Source organism: Corvus kubaryi, unplaced genomic scaffold, assembly GCF_017639235.1.
Source record: "Corvus kubaryi isolate FWS band 111438036 unplaced genomic scaffold, C.kubaryi_AGA036_p1.0 37398, whole genome shotgun sequence".
NCBI classification, from domain to species: Eukaryota; Metazoa; Chordata; class Aves; order Passeriformes; family Corvidae; genus Corvus; species Corvus kubaryi.
In genome coordinates, this window is record NW_024581137.1 from 36,544,663 (window position 1) to 36,565,049 (window position 20,387).

The following is a 20,387-nucleotide window of genomic DNA, read 5'->3' on the forward strand; positions in this document are numbered from 1 at the left end:
TATGTATTTATTCTCCTAAGCAACTAAGATGTCTAAATTAATTTAGTTGTTTATATTCAGGCAATCAAAACTAAACAATTAGCCGCAGGTATTTTTCCAACAAGAAGTCCTATGGTGAGTTCTATAGAAATCAATGTGTTTGGTCACATGAATAAAGATCCCTTGTGGGACTAAATATGTGCTGGCTATAAAGCTTGCTAAATGCATGACTGCTGTTTTACCTTCAGGCTTAATAGTGTCTTGTTAGAGTGAATTGGTCCTTAAAGAACACTACAAAATATTAAATCACAAGTCAACATGCTATTCCAGTTAGAAGTAAATACATGGCCTAACAGGAAACCATATGTCATTTTTGTAGCACGAATATTTCACAAAATACCTTCATATACTTGATCTAAAAATATTATCTATTTATTAATACTTCAATATTTAAACCTTTCAAGTAACGTATAAAATTAAAACACATTTTTAATTTTCTACACACAGTTTGAGAAAAGGAATGACTCATCATTATTCTCTCCAGACACCTTTGGCAGTTTAAAATTTAGCAGTTTAATCATTCTTGAAGAAATTTAATGATGAAGTAACTTTTTGCATAGGAACGAGGGCCAATACATTTCTGTATATACTGTCAGTGGATGCATTACAGTACAGTATCTATGGACTTTGACAGCAATTTTCAATTAGTACAGTATCATAGTTCTGCAACATTATCCCTATTGCATAAAAACAAATAACTGTAGGGAAAATGAATGTTAATTACATATTCTACAGAAGTGTAAAATTACTGTAAAATAATAGCAGAATATTTAATTTTGAAATGTAGTCAGATTGTCAACGGTAATACTTTCTACCTATATCTCTTCAGAGGTATGAAATTCTGCTCTCAGTTATACCAGCCCATTCTAGTGATTTTTTAATTAGGTTTCATGCACAGGACTGGGGTAGAACATAGCGTGATATTTATACCATTAAAATTCTCCAAGGCTTTGTAAGTTCTAAGATTTTTTGAATTAATTTTATTTAAAGGAATGAAGCACAATGATTCAACCTTGTGTGGTTTCACTCTGCAATAATGAAATAAGAAACAGTCCAGGACATTAAATTCTGCAAGCCTCTTAAGAAATATACACCTTTTGGTACTGGAATGGAATTACAAAGTTAAGTTAGAAGTTGTAATTGTTACTTGTTCTTCATTTTTATGTGAAAATCTCATTTGTATTAGTTTAGGCTCCTGTCTGTCTCCAGCAATGACAGGATTTTCATTTAAATGTCTAGAAAGTTTGGTAAAACAGTATTGTACTTGTGTATGACCACAAGTATCACTGAAATAGCTGCATATTGGAGGAGGAACAATTAAGTAAGAACCTTGAAACAAACTTATTTGGCTTTGGAAATAAGAAAGAATGCAAACATTTTTTATTTATTTGATAGATTTATTGAACTTTTTTTTTTTTCTGTAAAAAATGGGAAAGTTTCAAATTTCTAAAATTTTTGATAAATTTTTGGAGAAAGTAGCTGTTAAATGCAGTAGTCCACAGGCAGCACCTGTCTCAGATAACTCCAAAATTACTGATTTCCAAGAGGCTGAGAAGTTATGTTAGGAAAAATCACTGGACACCTGCTTTCTTTTTGGAAGCATCTGTCACTTGTCAGCTACCAATTATAGCTGCTATTATCATTTACTTTTCCAAAAATGGTGAAATAAAATGAATTCTTTTCCTTCCAATTGATTCCATCCCCAAAGCTTAAAAAGGAGGATAAATCTGAGCTTTCCAACTATGTGAAATTGAAAATTTGTGAACTAAAAAATAAGTATCAAATATCTGTTGATGGGCATAACATAGCTGTTTTTTTCAAAAAATGTTTTCACAAACCTCCATTTTCAAAAAGAATCCATTGACCTCTCATTCAAAACAAAACATGTCTAGAGACATATAAAAATGCTTAAATTCTGAAAAACCATCATGCAAGTATTTAATTTTTCATCTCTACATTTGAACATGCTTAAAATGAAAGAAAGTTCAGCTGTGTCTCAATTTGTAACAAACCCAGAATATACACAGGCTTGATGTGTAAGTTTAGGGAATTTGAATACTAGAATAAAAATAAAATGGTTGTAAATATTTTGAATTTGAAATTATATTAGGAATAACTAACATGAATTCTTTAGGCTTAGGTTGGTATAACTGGGGGCAGAGTTTGATTCTAGAATCTTGTTTTTCTGTGAAGCTGTTGGTCTTATTACAACCAGAGATAATGAGATTTACATGACCAGTGATGTTTAACGATAAATTCAAACTTAATTCTGTGTATTTCTGATGTATGATATTACCACAAATTCTTCCAAAGTAATAAATAATAAGAGAAGGTTCAGCTAAGAAAATCAGAGATTTTAAACAGTGCAAATATAGATAAGAAAAATATACTTTCATACAAGCAAAGAAAATTAGGACCAAATACACCCTCTGACTCACTGAAATAAAAGTTTTGCTAATTAAGCAGTAGTAGCCTGAAGGTATGAGTTGAGTTTGGCTATTTTGATAGAGAAGAGTAATTACTACTGGAAGAGCAGTAGTAATAAATAGTTGGAACATTATTTAGAATCAAACAGGAAATGCAAATGTCAAGGTTTAGAGTTTTTTAAGTATAAGAATAATAATTTGGTTTCTCAAAACTTCAGGCATAGCCCAGAGACACTTGTAAAAGTTAGACCTTTATATAAAAATAGAAGATTGGATCTGCACAAAAAGATACTAAGAATTTAAGACACATTCTGGGAAATTCATATATAACAACTGAAACTCCAGTGTAGACACATATGGAACATGAGTATTGTGATGCTTCCAACATATTGGAAGTTTCACAGTGAAAATGGATTTTTATTGTTGCTGAATTCTCAGCTTTTTGTTTTAAAATGTTTCCTCATATTTCAAAAGCATTTAAAAAAATCAAAAACTAGTGTGCAGCACACGTATCTTTTTATAAATGTATAGCACTGTTTTGAATCTTCATCATATGATTTATGGAAATAAAGAGACGCCGAAGGTCTAAAATCCTACATAATACTTCGGAAAAAAAAAAAAAGGTGGTATTAGTACAATACTCTTTGCTTACAAGATGCACAATCACACCATAAGTGAAACGGGGTTTGCATATTCAAATCATGGAATGGTGTAAAACCACACACAGACAAATGTACTGTACATGTGCAATACACTTGACCAAGTGCAAGGTGCTGCATCTGGGTCAGGGCAACTCCCAGTATCAACACAGACTGGGGGATGAAGGGATGTGGAGCAGCCCTGCCCGGAAGGACCTGGGGTTGCTGGTGGATGAGGCTCAACATGACCCAGCCATGTGCACTCACAGCCCAGAGACCCAAACGTGTCCTGGGCTGCACCAAAAGCAGTGTGGGCAGCAGGGAAGGGGAGGGGATTCTGCCCCTCTGCTCTGCTCTGGTGAGAGAGACCCCACCTGGAGCATTGCATCCAGCTCTGGGGTTCCAGCACAGGAAGGACATGGACCTGTTGGAGCGAGTCCAGAGCAGGGCCACCAAGATGATCAGAGGGCTGGAGAACCTCTCCTGTGAGGAAAGGTGGAGAATTGGGTTTGTGCAGCCTGGAAGAGATGGCTTAGGGGTGACCTAATTGCAGCTCTCCAGTACCTGAAGGAAGCCTACAAGAGAGCTGGAGAAGGTAATGGCATGTAGTGACAGGACAAGGGGGAATGGCTATAAACTGAATGAGAGTAGGTTTAGATTGGGCATTAGGAGGAAATTCTTTACTGTGAGGGTGCTGAGGCCCTGGAACAGGTCGCCCAGAGAAGTTGTGGATGCCACATCCCTGGAAGTGTTCAAGGGCAGGTTGGATGGGGCTTTGAGCAACTTGGTCTAGTGAAAGTTGTCAAGGCCCATGACGGGGGGTTGGAACTTACTAATCTTTAAAGTCACTTCCAACTCAAACCGTTCTGTGATTCTGTGAGCATTACAAATTAATTTGTTTCAAACCCTGGTGATTTCCGAAATAATTTACTTAATATTCTTAACTCATTAACCCAGAAATGTGGTTGTAATAGAAGAAATACTGCCCAGAAAATGTGGTATTAATAAACAGCACTCTGACACATATGCTCTAAGTCAAAAAAATATCTGAAAAGCCTGGTTCTAATAAATAGTATTGTGATATAACTGTGCAAAGGAACATTAAAATTTTATTTCATAATCAACTGCCCTCTGTAATCCAAAACAAAAATATTTTTGTAGTTAGCAGAAGTAGCAGTCTTCTAGTTATAAACTTCTCATAGTTTGGTTAAGAGCTTGTACTATATGCAAAGCAAGAGACTTTACAAAGATTCCTACTTAACTAAACTTCTAAAAATGCAAGTTTATGACAAAAAAACCCAAGCCCAACATGTACAACAGTGTTAACAAATATCATCACATTACAGTTATCCTTTCTGGGGAGAGGTGTGGAACAGACCCACTTACTTCTTCTATAACATGGCTTTTCTCCCATCCTCTTCGAATTCTCCTCAGTTTCCTACTTACACATGGCAAAAGTAATATGATCTTACCTAGAATTACAATGGAAGGCAGAACAAGGGCAAGAACAAAATTTGGTGGTGTATAAAATCTGTAATACTCTTCTTCAAAAGCTCTCTTCCATCCGTAAATCAGGACATGGAAAGTACTTATAAGCAGAGCAATGTATCCAAGTGTAGACTTTGAAGAAAGAGAAAACAGGAAAAAAAAGAGATATAACAGCACTTGGTCCTTCACCTGACAACTCTAATAATGCAGTATTTTACCATTTCTATTAGACATCAAGTTAAAATCTCTTAGCTATTCACTACAATAAATTAGAAAGATACGGTTGTGGTGGCCAATGAACCTACGTTACAAGGGACAGAGAGTTCTCAGTAAAACAAGTCTCTAGTACCACAGGGACCTCATTAGGTTAGGGTGACCAGAAAGGCTTCTCCCAGAATGCATTGTCCTGTTATGGTAATCTACTCCAGTTTGGCTTCCCCGGCTGGCTGTCAGCCTCTATCCCTCGTCACTCCCCCAGAGCTCCCCATTGGTCCCCATTCCCTAGTCCCGCCTTTTCCCCGCCCCCCAGGTAAAACCCCCTGAACTGGGACGTGTTCTTGTCTTTGCCCCTGAATCTTCGGCGGTGTATAAGCAGTAAGTGCTCCTGCTGGATCATGCAAAGGCCCTTCGCATCTCTTTGCGACCGACTTTATACTGAAGCTAGCCGTGCGTTTGTGTGTGCGTGCATGCATGTGACCCCACAGAGCTGGACAGAGACAGTAATATATGGTTTTAAGTTCACATTCTGAAATTTACAGACTGAACTAAGCACTGATTTACAGAGTATCTCTGCTAACATCTACAGGCCGTAGTCAAAGCTGCAATGATGTCTTCCCAAATTCTAAGTAATAGAAGCAAACCTCAGGATATGTATACTAAGAAGGAACAATTCCCATGTAGTTACTGGAACAACATCCATTGTGATTGGAAATTAAGCTTCCTAATTCTTAACTATGAGGATAGATCACTTCCAAGATTCCTTATTATGGAACAATGCAATTCCGTTGTAAGAGATTTGGGCCTCAACTTGCATATTTTTAACACTCTGAGATGCGCAGCTTACTTCTTCCTCACAAAGGCCTACATCCACTTGTCTGATGTTAGCATAAATCATCCCCTACCTTCTCCATCAGTTGTTGCTGATTGGTTAATGGGAATATCTGAACTGCAGGGCTTGGGCATAATAGCACAAAGCAGTGGTGCAGTTTACCATAAACAGGCAGTGCTGGATAAGAGGTGAAAGAGAAGGTTCCCACAGCAGCCTGCAGATGACAGACCTTGCAGCACATGAACTTAGAGCTTGCCACAGAAGGTGGTGATAATAGGGGTCATTCACCAGTTCTGTGAATCTGTCTTTTTAAGGACCGTGTAATTGTAATGCTTTGCAGACTTGACAATGTATCAACCTTAACTTTCCCAAAAGAAAAGAAGTCTACTATGCTTTGACTTCTGGTGGTGATCAAATGAAGAAAAACTCTGGCCAAAACTGATGTAATGACTACCTTGGCTGGGAAACATTTGTAGAAAATCACTGAAACAGAGAATGAGCATTAAGAAAGGTATCTGGCTACCAAGGTATGGTTTAATTCCAGTAGACAGACAAGCAAAGAAAAATTCAGCCTAAGGGTCTATAGTAGGTAGTGAAAGAATTAATTCCTTCTACTTCAAGATTAAGTAGTTTATAGGGGAAAAAGAATGTCTGAGCTAATACTACTTGCAAAGATTCACAGGTATAATGGTATAAAAGGAAAATACGTGTGGTAATTTCTTGGGATTGGTACTCTGTTTTTTGACTTGCCAATATTTATGTATCTTTTTTTGCCAATGTTTTCAGGGGCATTTTGTTAAGCTTTAGATATGTTGCATACTTCTTCTTAAAAAACCAATTTGCTCCCAAAATATCCCACAGTAAACAGAACACTTAGACAAACACTTGAGGATATGAAAATGGCACATGTGGTATCTGAACAGAACTTCTGGTAAGATATTTGGACAGCAAACAATACTATCAAACCTAATGTTTTAATATGTTATTGCATATTTTTGTTGGTATGACTGTCCTGAATTCATTCTTATATCACTGCCAGCAGGGAGAAGGGCACAAGTGAATCATATCCCTTATTTCCTCATCAGGATTACTGATGGGAAATGTAACAATTCTTGAAAAAAGAAACAGAAGTGCAATATTATACAGTCATTTCCAAATTATTTTAGTGCTTATTTTAATTCAATTTGTAATCTATAGTTTTGAGACATCTATATATATATATCTTTGTAGCTAATGGTCAAAATGGAAACTAAGAAGTACATCAGTACCTTTTAAACTAACAACACAAGGACAAGAAAAACATATGATGTGCTTTTATTAAGTTCTTTTTTTTCACCCTGTGAAGAGTTGCCATTGTTGGTAGGGCATGTGGTAGTGTGTACTGGACAATTTCAACCACACATCTAAAAAACTAACAAAGACATTCCCACAGGAGCTTCTGTCAGCTACTAATGCTATCTGCTTCAACTGGGCCCTTAATTACCATTACCAGGCACCAGATGATAATTCCTTTAAGAGCAGAGGACATCTGAAAGGAGCAAGAAGCAATACTATTTCTTCACTGCTAAATTCACATTGAACACTGCAGTGAGCAGCAATATCAGTTGTAATTCTTGGGAACCCTCTGCCTGGGCTTTAGAATGGCTGCTGGGAAAAGTGGAAGAATATCTTCAGTTGCTTTGCTTCCTTATCTTCCATAATACTGTGTTTCCTGAAAGCTGAGTAATAGATTAGCACATTTCCTATGGACTCCCAATCTTTTAGCTTTTCTCTAAGTCCTCCCTGTTCTGTTTCTTTTCCTTCCTGATCAAAGTCAGCTTTTAGCCAATATGGGAGATTCCCAGCCAAGGTTACTGATAAACTGGACAAACTGGCATTGTTTGGGAAAGGAACCAACAAAAGTTAGAGGTGCAGGAAAGAAGAAAGATAAAAACCCCTAAAATGTTCCCAGCAAGATATATGTATTTAGAGACAAAAATGTGCTGTGGGGCAATCTGCTTCAGGAATTTCTACATTCACAATGGTCGAGTTGTTTCAAGCAATTTATAAATACAAAAGATATTTTCAAAATTCTATGTTTATGCAAGATATACTTCAGATTCTCCCAGTAACAGGATATTGCTAAACTTATAAACTGTCTGTAGTAACTTCTGACTGGAATCTTACCTATAAACTTGCTAAATACTCAGGCCTCAGTCTTCTTTACTCTGGGGAGAAAGTGTCCTATTTTTGTGGGAGAACCAAGGCAGGGCAGCCTTTCTCAAAGTGTATGCACGAGAAATATTTTAGTAACACTGCCTCCAAAAAACTTTAGGATTGTGCTAGGAGAGAAAAGGAGTATCTACAAAAATGTCAGCTTCCTACTATTCAAATGGCAGATTTGTGTTGTTTTTTGCTAAAAACCATGAAGCTCAGCTTTCAAAACCAGTCTGCTCTGTCCATTGCCACTTTAAATGATGGGTTTTGGACTTGAAGTCTTAGACTGGAAAACAAAAGCAGCCATCATGTTTACATTATATATTTACAGTTTAACTTTCCTCACAAGACTGAAGGACCCAGTGCAGCATAGCTTGTATTTTATTTCCTTGTATTTTATGTGACCACTCAAGGACTGGTTTCAATAAATGACTTTTTTTCTGTTTGCAGTGTGTTGGTTTAGGCTGTTTATTCTGCCTGCTCTGACAAAATACGCGTTCTTTTGTATTTCTTGCCCACGTCTTCCTTTGCTCCTTATCCAAATATATTTAGATGAGAAAAAGAAGAGTACTGAAGTGGCATTTAAGAAAACTGATGCATTAGTTTATCAGCCCCAGCTTTCTCCCCTGCTGCTTTTCTCAGTAAACTTCAACTCTGGGTCACGTTAAGGTGCCTGCAAAGTTTCACACTAAGTTTCCATCATCTAGGATCTCCTACTGAGAAAACTCTTAATCACTGTCTCATTCTGTGGTTCCTCTATCTGGATATTAGGAGTGTTTCTCTCCAAATCATAAATCATTATGAAGTAATCAGACCTTTATTTTGTACAGTTGTCAGCTCTGTACTGTAGCAATTCCTGTTTTCTGCTGGTCTTTTAGCTCCTTCTAGGACTGACACAGTAATTTCCTTCTGCACTATTAAACCTTCTCGTATCTCACTTTGCTCATTCATACTATGAGCGAAGGAGTGGCGCCTGCACTGCCTGTCCTCTCAAAGTCCTTTTCCCTTGATGAAGCAGACTGGAATTTTTGGGGCTGCTGACACCTGCGTTTGAAACCAGGCTAGGTAAGATGGAGGCATCTCCAAAATAATTTGGGATATCAAAGACAGCAATGATTTCTGTGCAAAAATACTGAGAACTGTGTTTCTTTAGAGTATTAGGAAGACCGTGTTGGAAGTCTGTTTGAACTGCTGAAGGTTGGGGAGATGCCGCTTAGGGCTTGTACTACCGGAACAAGGCTAGTCTATACTGCAATTGTTAATAAACTCAGATTTTCTTAGTATGTTCTAGTGGTAAAACTCTTTAGGAGAGGCCAGACCCTTATTTTGATGAAACTGCATTTACTAAGATAAGCAAGCAATAGTGTGTTGCTCTCAGCAGGAAGTGCTGAGCTGGGAAACTGTCTGAGTGTGCTGACTGACTGATTCTTCATCTGTCAAATGTGAAACAATTTCAGCAACTGGTACGGCAAATCATCTGAGATTCAGGACTAAAGTAGAGACATACTGCTTTTCCCAGATGAAAAGAAAAGCAGCAATAGGATGATGGATTAGTAGTTCTATTGTTTGTTCCCCTGACTTAGAGAAGATTGAGAAATTTAAGTTCAATTTTCCTTCATTGCACTACACTTCAGAAGAAGAAAAATATAAAAGAGAGTAAGTATTACAATGTTTTTTCTGCTCTACTTGCATACTGGGTACAGTGAAACATGCAGAAATACAGACTCCTTTTAGTTTAGTAAGCAATCACTGGAAGTCTGTTTTCTGATTGAGGAAAACAGGAAGACTTTTTTTGACAAGTAACTAAATGAAGAATAACTTACATCCTGAGAGTTAATGACAAAGTAACTATTCATTAACATTAAGAAATTTTTAGTAGTTCAATACTTTCATGATTAAGAATTGCAAATGACCATAGTTCATTACCAATACCAGTTATCTTCTGCACATAATGCAGTATGAACTGTAACATGCATCCAGAGCAAAAAACTTATTCCCAAATTCCTCAAAATACTGACACATGGGTCATTAAAATTCATAATTATTTAAGTTTGGAACTATTTTGACTTAATTTACGGTGGAAATAACTGCAGTAAATATGCAGTTGTATTGGCATTATCACTGCAATTATTGTATGGGTTTTGACTCAGTCACACAAGCCTGAAATTTGAAAACATGAGTAAGGAAAAATAAGACACAAATGCCATGTTTGTGGCTGGAAGTTATTACTGGATAAAGGCACCATGTCACTCCCAAGTGAATACATATTTTTCCCTTTTGCACTAATGGTTTATATCACCCAACAGCAGTACTATTGTCACCACACTGAGAATTCCAGATGGCAGAGATGTTGTAACAATACACTTGAGTATTTAGTCCCTCTGAAGGCTCAAAGCCGTGACTGTGAATAAACAGTTCTGTCAGGGTAACTGCACTTTGAAAAACTTTTCAGCAAACTTTTTGTAGGTCTACCTGCAGTTTTCCAGTAACGGAAATCATAAGGGAAGGGAAGACATTACAGACAGACCTCAGACAACTACAGCCATTGAAGTGTTCCCCACCACTCTTCTTTAAAACGTCCGTAAATCATGAAGTGCAACCCAAGCCCTGAACTTTAAAGTCAGTGTCCACGTTCTGAAGTGAACAGGACTCAGGATTAGGCAATATTATTACAATGGGTAAGCTGAAAAAAAATGTTAATCAGAAAAGACTGAGCTAAGAATACAGTACTAAGGCCACAGTCAGAAAACAAAACATGACAAAACCCAAAACTGCGCACACTTAGGAATTTTCACCAGACTGAATACTAGTAAAATTTCTTATACCTGACTGCTACCTAAAACTACTGGCAATTATGTGTAGGAGCCAGCACTGAGATGTTTATTAAAGCCCATATTTCTCAGTATTTTATGCTGGTTAGATTTGCCTGTTGTAGATATTTATTTGAGGAAGGAAGGCAGCAGATGGTGTGCCAGGGCCTTGAAAAGCCTCTGATTTTAATAAGCAAAGCTTTATCTTTTACTAGTGGGTATTTTCAGCTAATGGGAATAATGCAGTTGAGAGCTGTGTTAAGTCCCACACAATGGAGGGGAAGTAAAAATCAATGGCATCATGGCTGTCAGAGGGTTGTGGAATGAAAATCCTGCAGAGCAAATGAGGTCTTCAATTTTACTCGTTATGTGCATCTACCTACAAGTATCTCAACAGTATCATTGCATTTAGCAAGTTTGTCCAAATTTACCTAATTTGACATTAGCAAGAAATTCTAAAAACAGAAAAGGAATAGATTAATGATCATTTGGTCTTAGTTATGCTGGTTATTTAAGATCAAGAAGTGTAAAAAGTCCTGTTCTAACACTCATGAAATGCTTAATGTGCCTTCATGGTAGTTTATTTGCTAAGTAATTGTTGTTTTTATTAAATCACCAGAGATAGAGGAAAAAAAGGGTTCTTGTCACATTGCAATGAGCTTTTGTTTGTGATCGTGATCATGATTAAGAAATTCTTGTTAACACCAAAACCCCCTTATTAAAAAAGTAACATACCTGAATAAAACTGAACTCCCTCCAGTTTAAGGCACTGTTTACTGAAGGGATGGAAGTTACTGCCAGCAAAGAAAGCAATCCAAGACTCATTATTCCAAAGGAGATATACATTTCAATTCGCCACACTTCTTCCTCATTCCAAGAATTTTCAACATTTGCATGAACCTGATGAAAGAACAGAAAGGAAGAACTTTATTCTAAAGAATATTAGAAATACCAACAGGTTTTTTTCTCACTTAAAGTTCACTCTCAGAGGACAACTATAAAATGGGGTCAAATATTTCAGAGATTTCCTCATGTCTTGGAGAAAAACAACTACTTCCTTACTGCTGGTACTGGCTCTTGCTAGATTAAAAATATGTTAAACATGGAAATTTAGATGAGATGCTAAAAGAAAATGTAACATTATATACCATTAACAACAATACTGTTATAAAATCAGATAATTCTGCACATTCTTACACACTGTAGAAAAGGAGCTGTGTTCTTCAGACTCTGCGAACTTAAGTTCTGTAATATAAATTGGATGAACCTGCAATTTCTTTTTAGTTTGTTACATTTAGAAATAGTTCAGCATCATTTTCTGACTTTCCTCCAGCTCTCTGTGCTGAGTCCAAGCTTGTTTCTCTCTTTCACTATTGACATCAGATTTTTCCAAGATGGTTCTTGCTGGGGAGCCTTACCAGAAAAATGAAACAATTCAGGACCTTGACAACTAAGAAGCTGAGATATTCAATTCTTTTTTCCACTTCGAGGTTAACTATTGCAATATGACATGTCTTGAGAAAGGTTCACTAGAAATATTAGCAAGTGATAGTTTTACAGTATCATTAAAACCAAGATAATTTCTTAGTAAAATTACCAGTGAATCCTTTAGTATTACTAATTTAAGTGTGAATTAGTTTCTTGTGCCTATTATAGTTTTGCCCGTCCTGTCTTTCTCTTAAGTTCAGTTTTTCATGCTAGCTCTTTCAGAGTTTGTGACACTCCCTAATTTGTTCCATTTGATTTTATTTCCTTATTTGTTTCTTCTTTTGTTCTATCACATCTCTCTTTTCCACAGATTTTATGTGCTGAATCGCAATGATGTTTTTCTGGCAATGCTGCTTTTCTGACACTTTAAAGGTTACAATAAGCTGTCTCACTGACAGTCAGAAGCATCAGACCCTCTTCTAGAAGATGACAGATTTGTGGGAGAATGTTTCAGGGTTATGCAAGATCAATTGTTCCCAGGAACTATGAGTCAATTTATATTGCCTGCAATAGATGATGTTCACAGAATTTTAAAAGAATAAAGTATTTTTAGCACTGGTCCAAAATAATGTTACAAAGTATCAGCATTTTCTTTTTTTTTTTTTTAAGATAGAAGTATCTGTATGATTACAGTATCTACCCTTATACTTTTCATATTTGTAAATGTACTTACAATATACATACTTCCCCCTAGCGTTAAGTATATATGGAAAGGAACATACCTCAGAATTTTCCTGCTGTTGCTCTTATCCTGTCTATCCTACATTCTCCTAATGTATATTGGTATAAGGAATTTCCTATAAGTAGGACATGTCCTTGATGCCCCCTACCACACCAAGTTGACTTCAGATTGACACACAAGGTGAGCAAAATGCACAGACTTTTAGTCTCCTTATTTGACACCACCTATGCATAAGATAACCCATAACATTCTGTGCCAAAAGCAGTAGAACAGATTAAGAAAACCCATCTGTTGTATTCAGGAGCCATAAGCACACAGCCAAGGCATTTCTGGTTTATTGAACTAAAGATTGTCTCACCTGTTGATATGCCATGTTGAGGAACAAGTAGCGCTCTGATCTCCTCATGGGCAAGCAGAGGCTGTACACCACATGCACAGCTGCAAAGAAAAAACTGAGCAGTCCAAGCTGCTTTCGACACTGGAGCCAATTGTCCAGCCAAGGAGGAAATCGCCGATACTTAGTCCCATAGTAAAGCTGATAAGCAGCTGCAATAAGTCCTGATAAATACACTAGAGAAAGCAAAGTGATAGCAACAATTGGAAGAGTCTTGTTCACAATCTCAATGGGAATCTTGTAAAAGTCACTCTGCTGATTTCTCATGTATGGATGGATGACATCTCTGACAAAGGAATAGATGAAGAAAAATGTTGCCAGGCTAATGGCAATCACTACAGGCCCCTTCCACAGGGTGAACAGTCGCAGAGGCAGGTGTTCAATCTCCCTTGAAGATGACAATGCCCCCAAATCAATAGGAATGAAACTGAGTTGACGGGCAAGCTCAATAACTTGATGGCGAGCCTGAACATTGTTACTGCATATATAGACCTGTTGGGAAAGTCAAGGGAATTGTCTGTAGTCAGAGGAGACTCAAAGGTAAAAAAAACCCAACAAAACCCACCAAAAACCTTAAGGGCTTCCAAATCAAAACACAACTGCTAACACAGTACACTTTATCCCAGCTTATATCACCCAGATGACAATAAAATCACATAAAAATCTAGCCAAAGTGCAAATATGCACACTGATTTAGCAACAGAGTAAACAAAATAAAATTGGCTTTTTCTTGGATTTAATAATGGGGGATGTCTTGGTAATCTGTACACTGAAACCTGTCATACTGAAATGTCTACAGGACTGGATTACCTTGAAGCAACAGCTAAAAGCATTTCAGAAAATTCCAAATCTCTCAAAAATACACAAATCTTGAATGATGACCCTTAAACAACTATAGCATACACAGAATGAGAAGCAGCAAACTGTGTAATCTCTCCATGGGTAACAATTTTAGCTTAATTTCACAACCCAGATTTCCACAGAGTGCAGATTTGAGTATTTAATAGAAAAGACAAAAACTAGCAGCTGGATAAGAACTTGTTCTAAAGGCCAGTTTATTATTCACACACAGTGAAAGAAGTGTACTGCTACAAAGTACTTCAAGGTTCCTTTAAAATTTACAGTGGGCTATAGTTTGCTCAGGACTGTTTGCTGATCATCTGCATTGAAGCAATATGATCTGTTTTGACTGAAGTGAATTATTTATAGTGTTGTGCTATTCTGAAAAGGGATAAAAGAAGTATGGTGAGGTTATTTTTTAAATTATGCTAATTCCATATTAATTTCATTCCATTTAAATCTACCTGAAGTGCCAGAAAACTCAATTTAGTCTCCAGCAGTCATGCTACAACAGTTCTGTATTTCTCAGATTTTATAAAGCTGTGAAGGACTGGATGCTTGCACAGGCTTAAATCCTTTATATCACTTCAGCAAAACATGAAACACATAAAGGTGCCTTTTCTATATGCAGGATGGGTTTGCAGAACATACTGTGGAGGAATTTGAACATGATGTTCCCAAGCAGCCCTGGATCAAATGAATGATCACTTACAAACATATGAGCCTCCTTCTGTTCCCTCATATTCATGGTTTTGGGGCATTCTAACAGCTAGGTAAGTTCTTTCAATCACTTTGCTGCTACATTGAGTGCAAGCATTTTTACAACAGCTGATTCCTGAGCTCTGGGATCAGGACCTCAGGTTTCTGTGCATCTTTCAGTAGCTTACCCCAATGCTGTAACTAAAATACACTGGAAAAGACTGTCTCTATCCTTGTATTAATCATAAGGATACACATGAACATATTTCCGACAGAAAACATTAAGACCCAACTCTTCTCCTCTGTCTGTAGTCATCAAAAGGTCAATTGTCTACTCTAAGCTAGAATCCACGTTTCCTCTGCAATCTTTAAAGACAAACGGGCAACACAGGGAAAAAACTGGACCACTTATTTTATTTGTCTTACAGTAGGATGAACTAAACTCTAAAGGTTTTATTGGCTACTATAACATAAGCTAAAGGCCCAATATTTTGGACATGTTAAGTCAGGCAGGGTAAATCTCATGAATTCTGGCTGTTACATTCAGTTCCTGTCATTTTCATCTTACAAATAAGTTAAATACAAACAAAAACATTTACCTGTCTGCTGGCATCCTTTGGTCCTAACTGCAGTGACCATGCTGAAATGACGTTGAATCCTTTGACAATTAGGGAATCGGGAAAAAGTGATGCCAAATACTCTGCATTGGAGTCTGGATATTGGTCTACTCTTGTATTATTGCTGACATCAATCAGAATTTTACCAGCAAGTAAATGTTTGAGGTCCCACAAAGAGGTGTAATGTTCTCTGTGTATGGCTACAAAAATGATGTTTGTTTTAGCTACTGCATCTTCATGGTGAGTGACATCAACCACATGGGGAAAGAAGTCAGCAGCATGTTTAGGATTTCTACTTCCTATGACCACATGGTACCCACATCGGATAAGTCTAATTGTCAATGACTTAGCAAAGTCTCCACTTCCAATGATGCCTATTGTGACCTTATTGGCATCCTTGATGCCATTGGCAACATTTGGTAGAAAAGTTTCATTGAGGTTCTTGGGACTCCCCATCATAGAGATTGATTCCATACTTCCAAGACACCAAACCTACAAAGATTTCTTTGGGGAAAAAAAAAAAAAAGAGAGGAAAGAGAAGAGAAGAAAAGAAAAAAGAGAAAACAACAGAAGGAAAAATCAGCATCATACAATTTTATGAGACCTCAAAATCCATTAACATCTCTGAAAGCAAAATCTTTGGTTCTAAGTTTCATATTATATTTTCTCCTTAAACAAGTATGTGCTAATCAACTTTGTCTTGCAATGTGTCACTAATAGAAGGAGAAACAAGAAACATAAAATACTTCAAGTACTTCAATTATACAGTTACTTAATTAAATAACAGTTTTTTCATCTTCTCCTATTTCCTATCTTCCACTGCCCTGGAATACTGGACCACAAGATAACTTTGTACTCCTGAAGCCTATGGTCAATAGAATAATGAGAAGAAATATGTTAAGAAAATTGGAAAATAGTAGAATGTAGAGAGCACTGGCCTGTGATCAGCATGAGGACAGTGAGTACATGGAAGCTGAATTCCATTAAAAGTTTATGCAGGTTATTATTGTGATATCCTCTCCTGGCCATGAAGGAAGAGATGCAAAAGTCTCAAACCTACAAATCGTCATGGCTACCACCATGACAAACATCCTCACCTGCCAGCCTGGAAAACGGGCTGCCCATGTGGCTCCAATGGCAAAAAAAGGGAAATTGCAAGACCTTGTCATGAGATCACTAATGACATTTCTAGGTCAGACTTGTAGGCCTGGCCATGGATGTATAAGGATTAACTGTGGATGCAAGGGTAAAGGATTCAAGACCATGAGTCACAAATATGCTTAACAGAATTTTCTATCCAGGGAAGTAAGATAAATCCTGGAGACAAATGCATGGGACAGCCTTCCATAAAAAGCTAATGGCAGGAAGTGACAGATTTCATGCAATAATAAAAGGAAAGATAGTTTTAGGGCTCAAATTGAGTGTAGTAAGGGATGTTTTGAAGAAGAGCAGAAGCTAAGGCTCGCAGAAAAATAAAAGAAATACTGCTATATCCTTGGTCACAGAACTGCAATAAAGCTGTAACAAAGACATTAAAGAACAACAGAACAACCCTCAGGAGGCAAGTCTTCACATGAAACCACAGTTATGGCATAATTAGATCTGCACTGGTGTGGGGGGTTGACCCTGGCTGGAGGCCAGGTGTCCAAAAAGGTGCTGCTCTATCACTCCCCTCCTCATGGGCTGAGGAGAGAAAATACCACTAAAGGCTCATGAGATGAGATAAGGACAGGGAGAGATCACTCACCAGTTACCACCACAGGCAAACCAGACTCTACTTGGGGAAATTAACTGACTTTATTACCATCAAAATCAGAGGAGGATAATGAGGAGTAAAACAAATCCTAAAAACAACTTTCCCTTCACCCCCTTAACTTTATTCCCGATTCTCTACCTCCTCCACCTCTGCAGTGCAGGGAGACAAGGAGTGGAGGTTATGGTCAGTTCATCACATGCTGTTTCTGCTGCTGCTTTCTCCTCAGGGAGAGAAGCCCTTCCCCTGCTCCAGCATGAGGCTCCTCCCACAGGAGAGTCCTATACACACTTCTCCAGTGTGAGTCCTTCCCACAGGCTACAGTTCTTCACAAACTGCACCCTTCCACAGAGTGCACCCCTTCAGGATAGGCTGCTGCAGTGTGGGTCCCCATGGGGTCACAAGTCCTACCAGGAAACCTGCTCCAGTGTGGACTCCTCTTTCCACAGGTCCATGCCAGGAGCCTGCTCCAGTGTGGGCTTCCCATCCACCTACACTAGTGTGGGGATCCTCCATAGACTGCAGGTGGATCTCTGCTCTACCATGAACCTCATGGGCTGCAGGGCAACAGCTGCCTCACCATGGCCCACACCAAAGGCCGCAGGGGAATGTCTAACCCAGTGCTTTGGGTACTTCCTCCTCCTTCTTCTTCACTGGCCTTGGTGTCTACACAAGTTATTTCTCTCACATATTCTCGTCCTCTCTTCTGCAGCTGCAATTACTTTTTTATTCCTTCTTACCTATGTTACCCAAGAGGTGCTACCACCATTGCTGATGGGGTTGGCCCTGGCCAGCCATGGGTCCACCCCAGACCCAGCTGGCATTGGCCTCACTAGACACAGGGTCTTGCAGCTTCTCACAGAAACCACCCCTACAGCACCCCTCCTCATCCTGCTACCAAAGTCTTGCCAGGCAAACCCCATACAATTGTAGAACAGGAATAAATTCTGAAAATTAAGAAAGCAATGAGGAAAGGCAGGCTAAGAAGGAGCAAAAAGAAACCACAAGGTTGCTGTCTTGGGAGCAGTCAACAACAGACCACACAGAACCTTTTCCTGAGCCACCATCCAAGAGCTGATATGATGGTAAATAATCACCTGTGGGGGACATTACCCACCCACTGGCTATAAATACAGCATGTGTGGTGAAAACCCCCCCACAAATAAAAGTAGCTTTGTGTTACAGAAATTAGAGGAAGCTACTAGAAGAATGGGCACTTTTCATTTCAGCTTTGACTAGAAGTTACAAACTCACTGAAACTGGACTCAGAAGTTAAAGACAGAAAGCAGTATGTGAAAGCAACCACAAAGTCAGTACTCGAAGAAAAGATTCAAACAGTGAATCCTTCTGGCAGAGGCAGAGCACGAAGATTTTTATGCATACACTGAAAAAAGCATTGACTTTTTCCTTACTATGTGACCTGGAACATATTTAACACATGACCAAACTACCAGTATTTCCTGTATCAGGAGGGGTTCACACCCAGGAACATAATGAGAATAGCTGTATTTTCATCAGATAAGAGATATATCTGGATATGACAGAACATGTAGGCTTTCACCATGTGATTACAGGGGCCCATTTCAGTTCATGCCATGTAACCAGAAGGTGCTGCAAAACTTTGAGATTGAAAGGGAACCACCATAAGGAAATGGGCTACCAGTACCATTTAACCATGCTGCAGCCCACTTTCAGTTTTAGTCCAAAGGATCCTTGGGAGAGTGGGCACACAGGACTTGTAACATGATGAGTTGCTCTGGTGAGCTGAATTTGGCCTGCTGGCCAAAGTTTCTCACTGCCTGTTCTAAGGAAAATACAGTGTGAGTAACAGAATCGAACTGACAGACTTCATAAAAAACCCTGAGGGAATAGGCTGACATGACTTTTAGACAAGTAATCTAAGAGATGTACAAGAGCAGAGAGCTAGCAGTTACTGAAAGGGACTACATTAAATGTACAATAACAATTCAGAGGCAGAGCGTGTAAGACTGTAACTTGCAACAGAGAGCTTTCCTGACCTGAAAAATCACACAAGAATTTAAAAAAAAAAGTTTGTGTGCATGGCTAAGGAGCAGTATAAAAAGATAAAGAGACAGTGCTATCATGCATGGATAAGATCAGAACAAGGATACTAAGAAGTGAGTTTGTAACTAGTGAAGAACGTAAATGGCAACAAGTAAAAGTTCCATAAATACAAGAAAAAGACAGAAGACAGAAGGCAAGGTTTATAACTTCAGAGGAAAAGGAACAAGTTATAAGTCATACAAAGTAGGAGAAATTGTTAAATGTCTTCTTTATTTCAGCCCTCAGCAGAAAAGTTAACTGTGAATAGGTATTCAAAGAATTCCTTTTACGGGGAGACAGACGGCGAGGTCAAAGTGGAAAAAGGTACGTTAAGAGTAAAGGATAAAGATAAGATAAAGATTTTCAAGTCAGCAGCCACTTATCAAATCACCCCTCGATGCTTAAAATGTTGAACAAAATGACATTTTCAGAACCACGGAGATGACAACACAGGCAGACTAGCACATATGGCTAAAAGAAGGGAGGAGGACGACTAAGGAAAACAAAGACTTGTTAGCTTAACTTCAGCCCCTGGACAGATTTTTCATCAAGTTATTGTGCAATCAATCAGTAAATAAATGGGAAGATAAGAAGCAGCTGAGGTGGGTTGTTCAGGAACAGATTTCAACAAAACCAACCTTCTTTTACAAACTACCTGATTTCAGAGTTACAAAGTAACAAAAGTGACACAGATTTGACATATGCTCTTAAATTACCTAAGAGAACATCACAGAGCTATGTCAACCAGATGGTGACACACGTGAAAAACTGCTCCTGGAAAAAACCTACTGGAGGAGAAAACCGAACCAACGCAAGCCGGGCCACTGGATTTATGACCCCCCGCTCGGGCGGGCACTTACGGGGCGCGGGCTGAGGCGCGGGGCTGGCGGGAGGCCGGGCGCGGGCCGGTGCCCCCTGGGCGGGCTGGCGGGCAGCAGCGCGGTGCGGAGATCCAGCCCGGAGCAGCTCGGCGGGGCTCTAGTCCGGGCCGGCATCTCCAGCTGCAAGGACAACACCGCCCGTGACAGCAGCCGCGGCCCCACCGCCCGCCGGGCAGAGCCGGGGCAGCGCTGCCAGGCCCGCCCGCCGCGGGGCGGGGCTCGTCGGCCCCGCCAGGTACCGGAGCGCCCCGGCGGCTGCCCGAGGCCGGGCCGCGCCGCTCAGCGGGGCGCCGGCACCCCCACAGCATCCCCGCAGACGGGGGC

The 20,387-nt window shown here is 39.0% G+C and overlaps 1 protein-coding gene across 15 annotated transcripts in view; it reads right to left on the reverse strand.

Moving 5' to 3' along the window:
* LOC121671717 (metalloreductase STEAP2) overlaps window positions 1-20,387 on the reverse strand; it is an 83,043-nt gene that overhangs the window by 62,046 nt on the left and 610 nt on the right. For 4 of the 15 annotated variants that reach the window (XM_042043842.1, XM_042043846.1, XM_042043848.1 and 1 more), the window contains exons 1-5: window positions 20,043-20,277; window positions 15,348-15,869; window positions 13,174-13,701; window positions 11,381-11,545; window positions 4,576-4,723 (exon numbers count right to left, since the gene is read on the reverse strand). In XM_042043842.1, the coding sequence (XP_041899776.1) occupies window positions 4,576-4,723; window positions 11,381-11,545; window positions 13,174-13,701; window positions 15,348-15,839 (1,333 nt within the window). In that variant the 5' untranslated portion in view covers window positions 15,840-15,869; window positions 20,043-20,277. Of the gene's footprint in view, window positions 1-4,014; window positions 4,724-11,380; window positions 11,546-13,173; window positions 13,702-15,347; window positions 15,870-19,898; window positions 20,018-20,042; window positions 20,278-20,387 lie in introns of those variants that run through there. The other 11 variants (XM_042043855.1, XM_042043856.1, XM_042043837.1 and 8 more) reach the window with 10 other exon arrangements.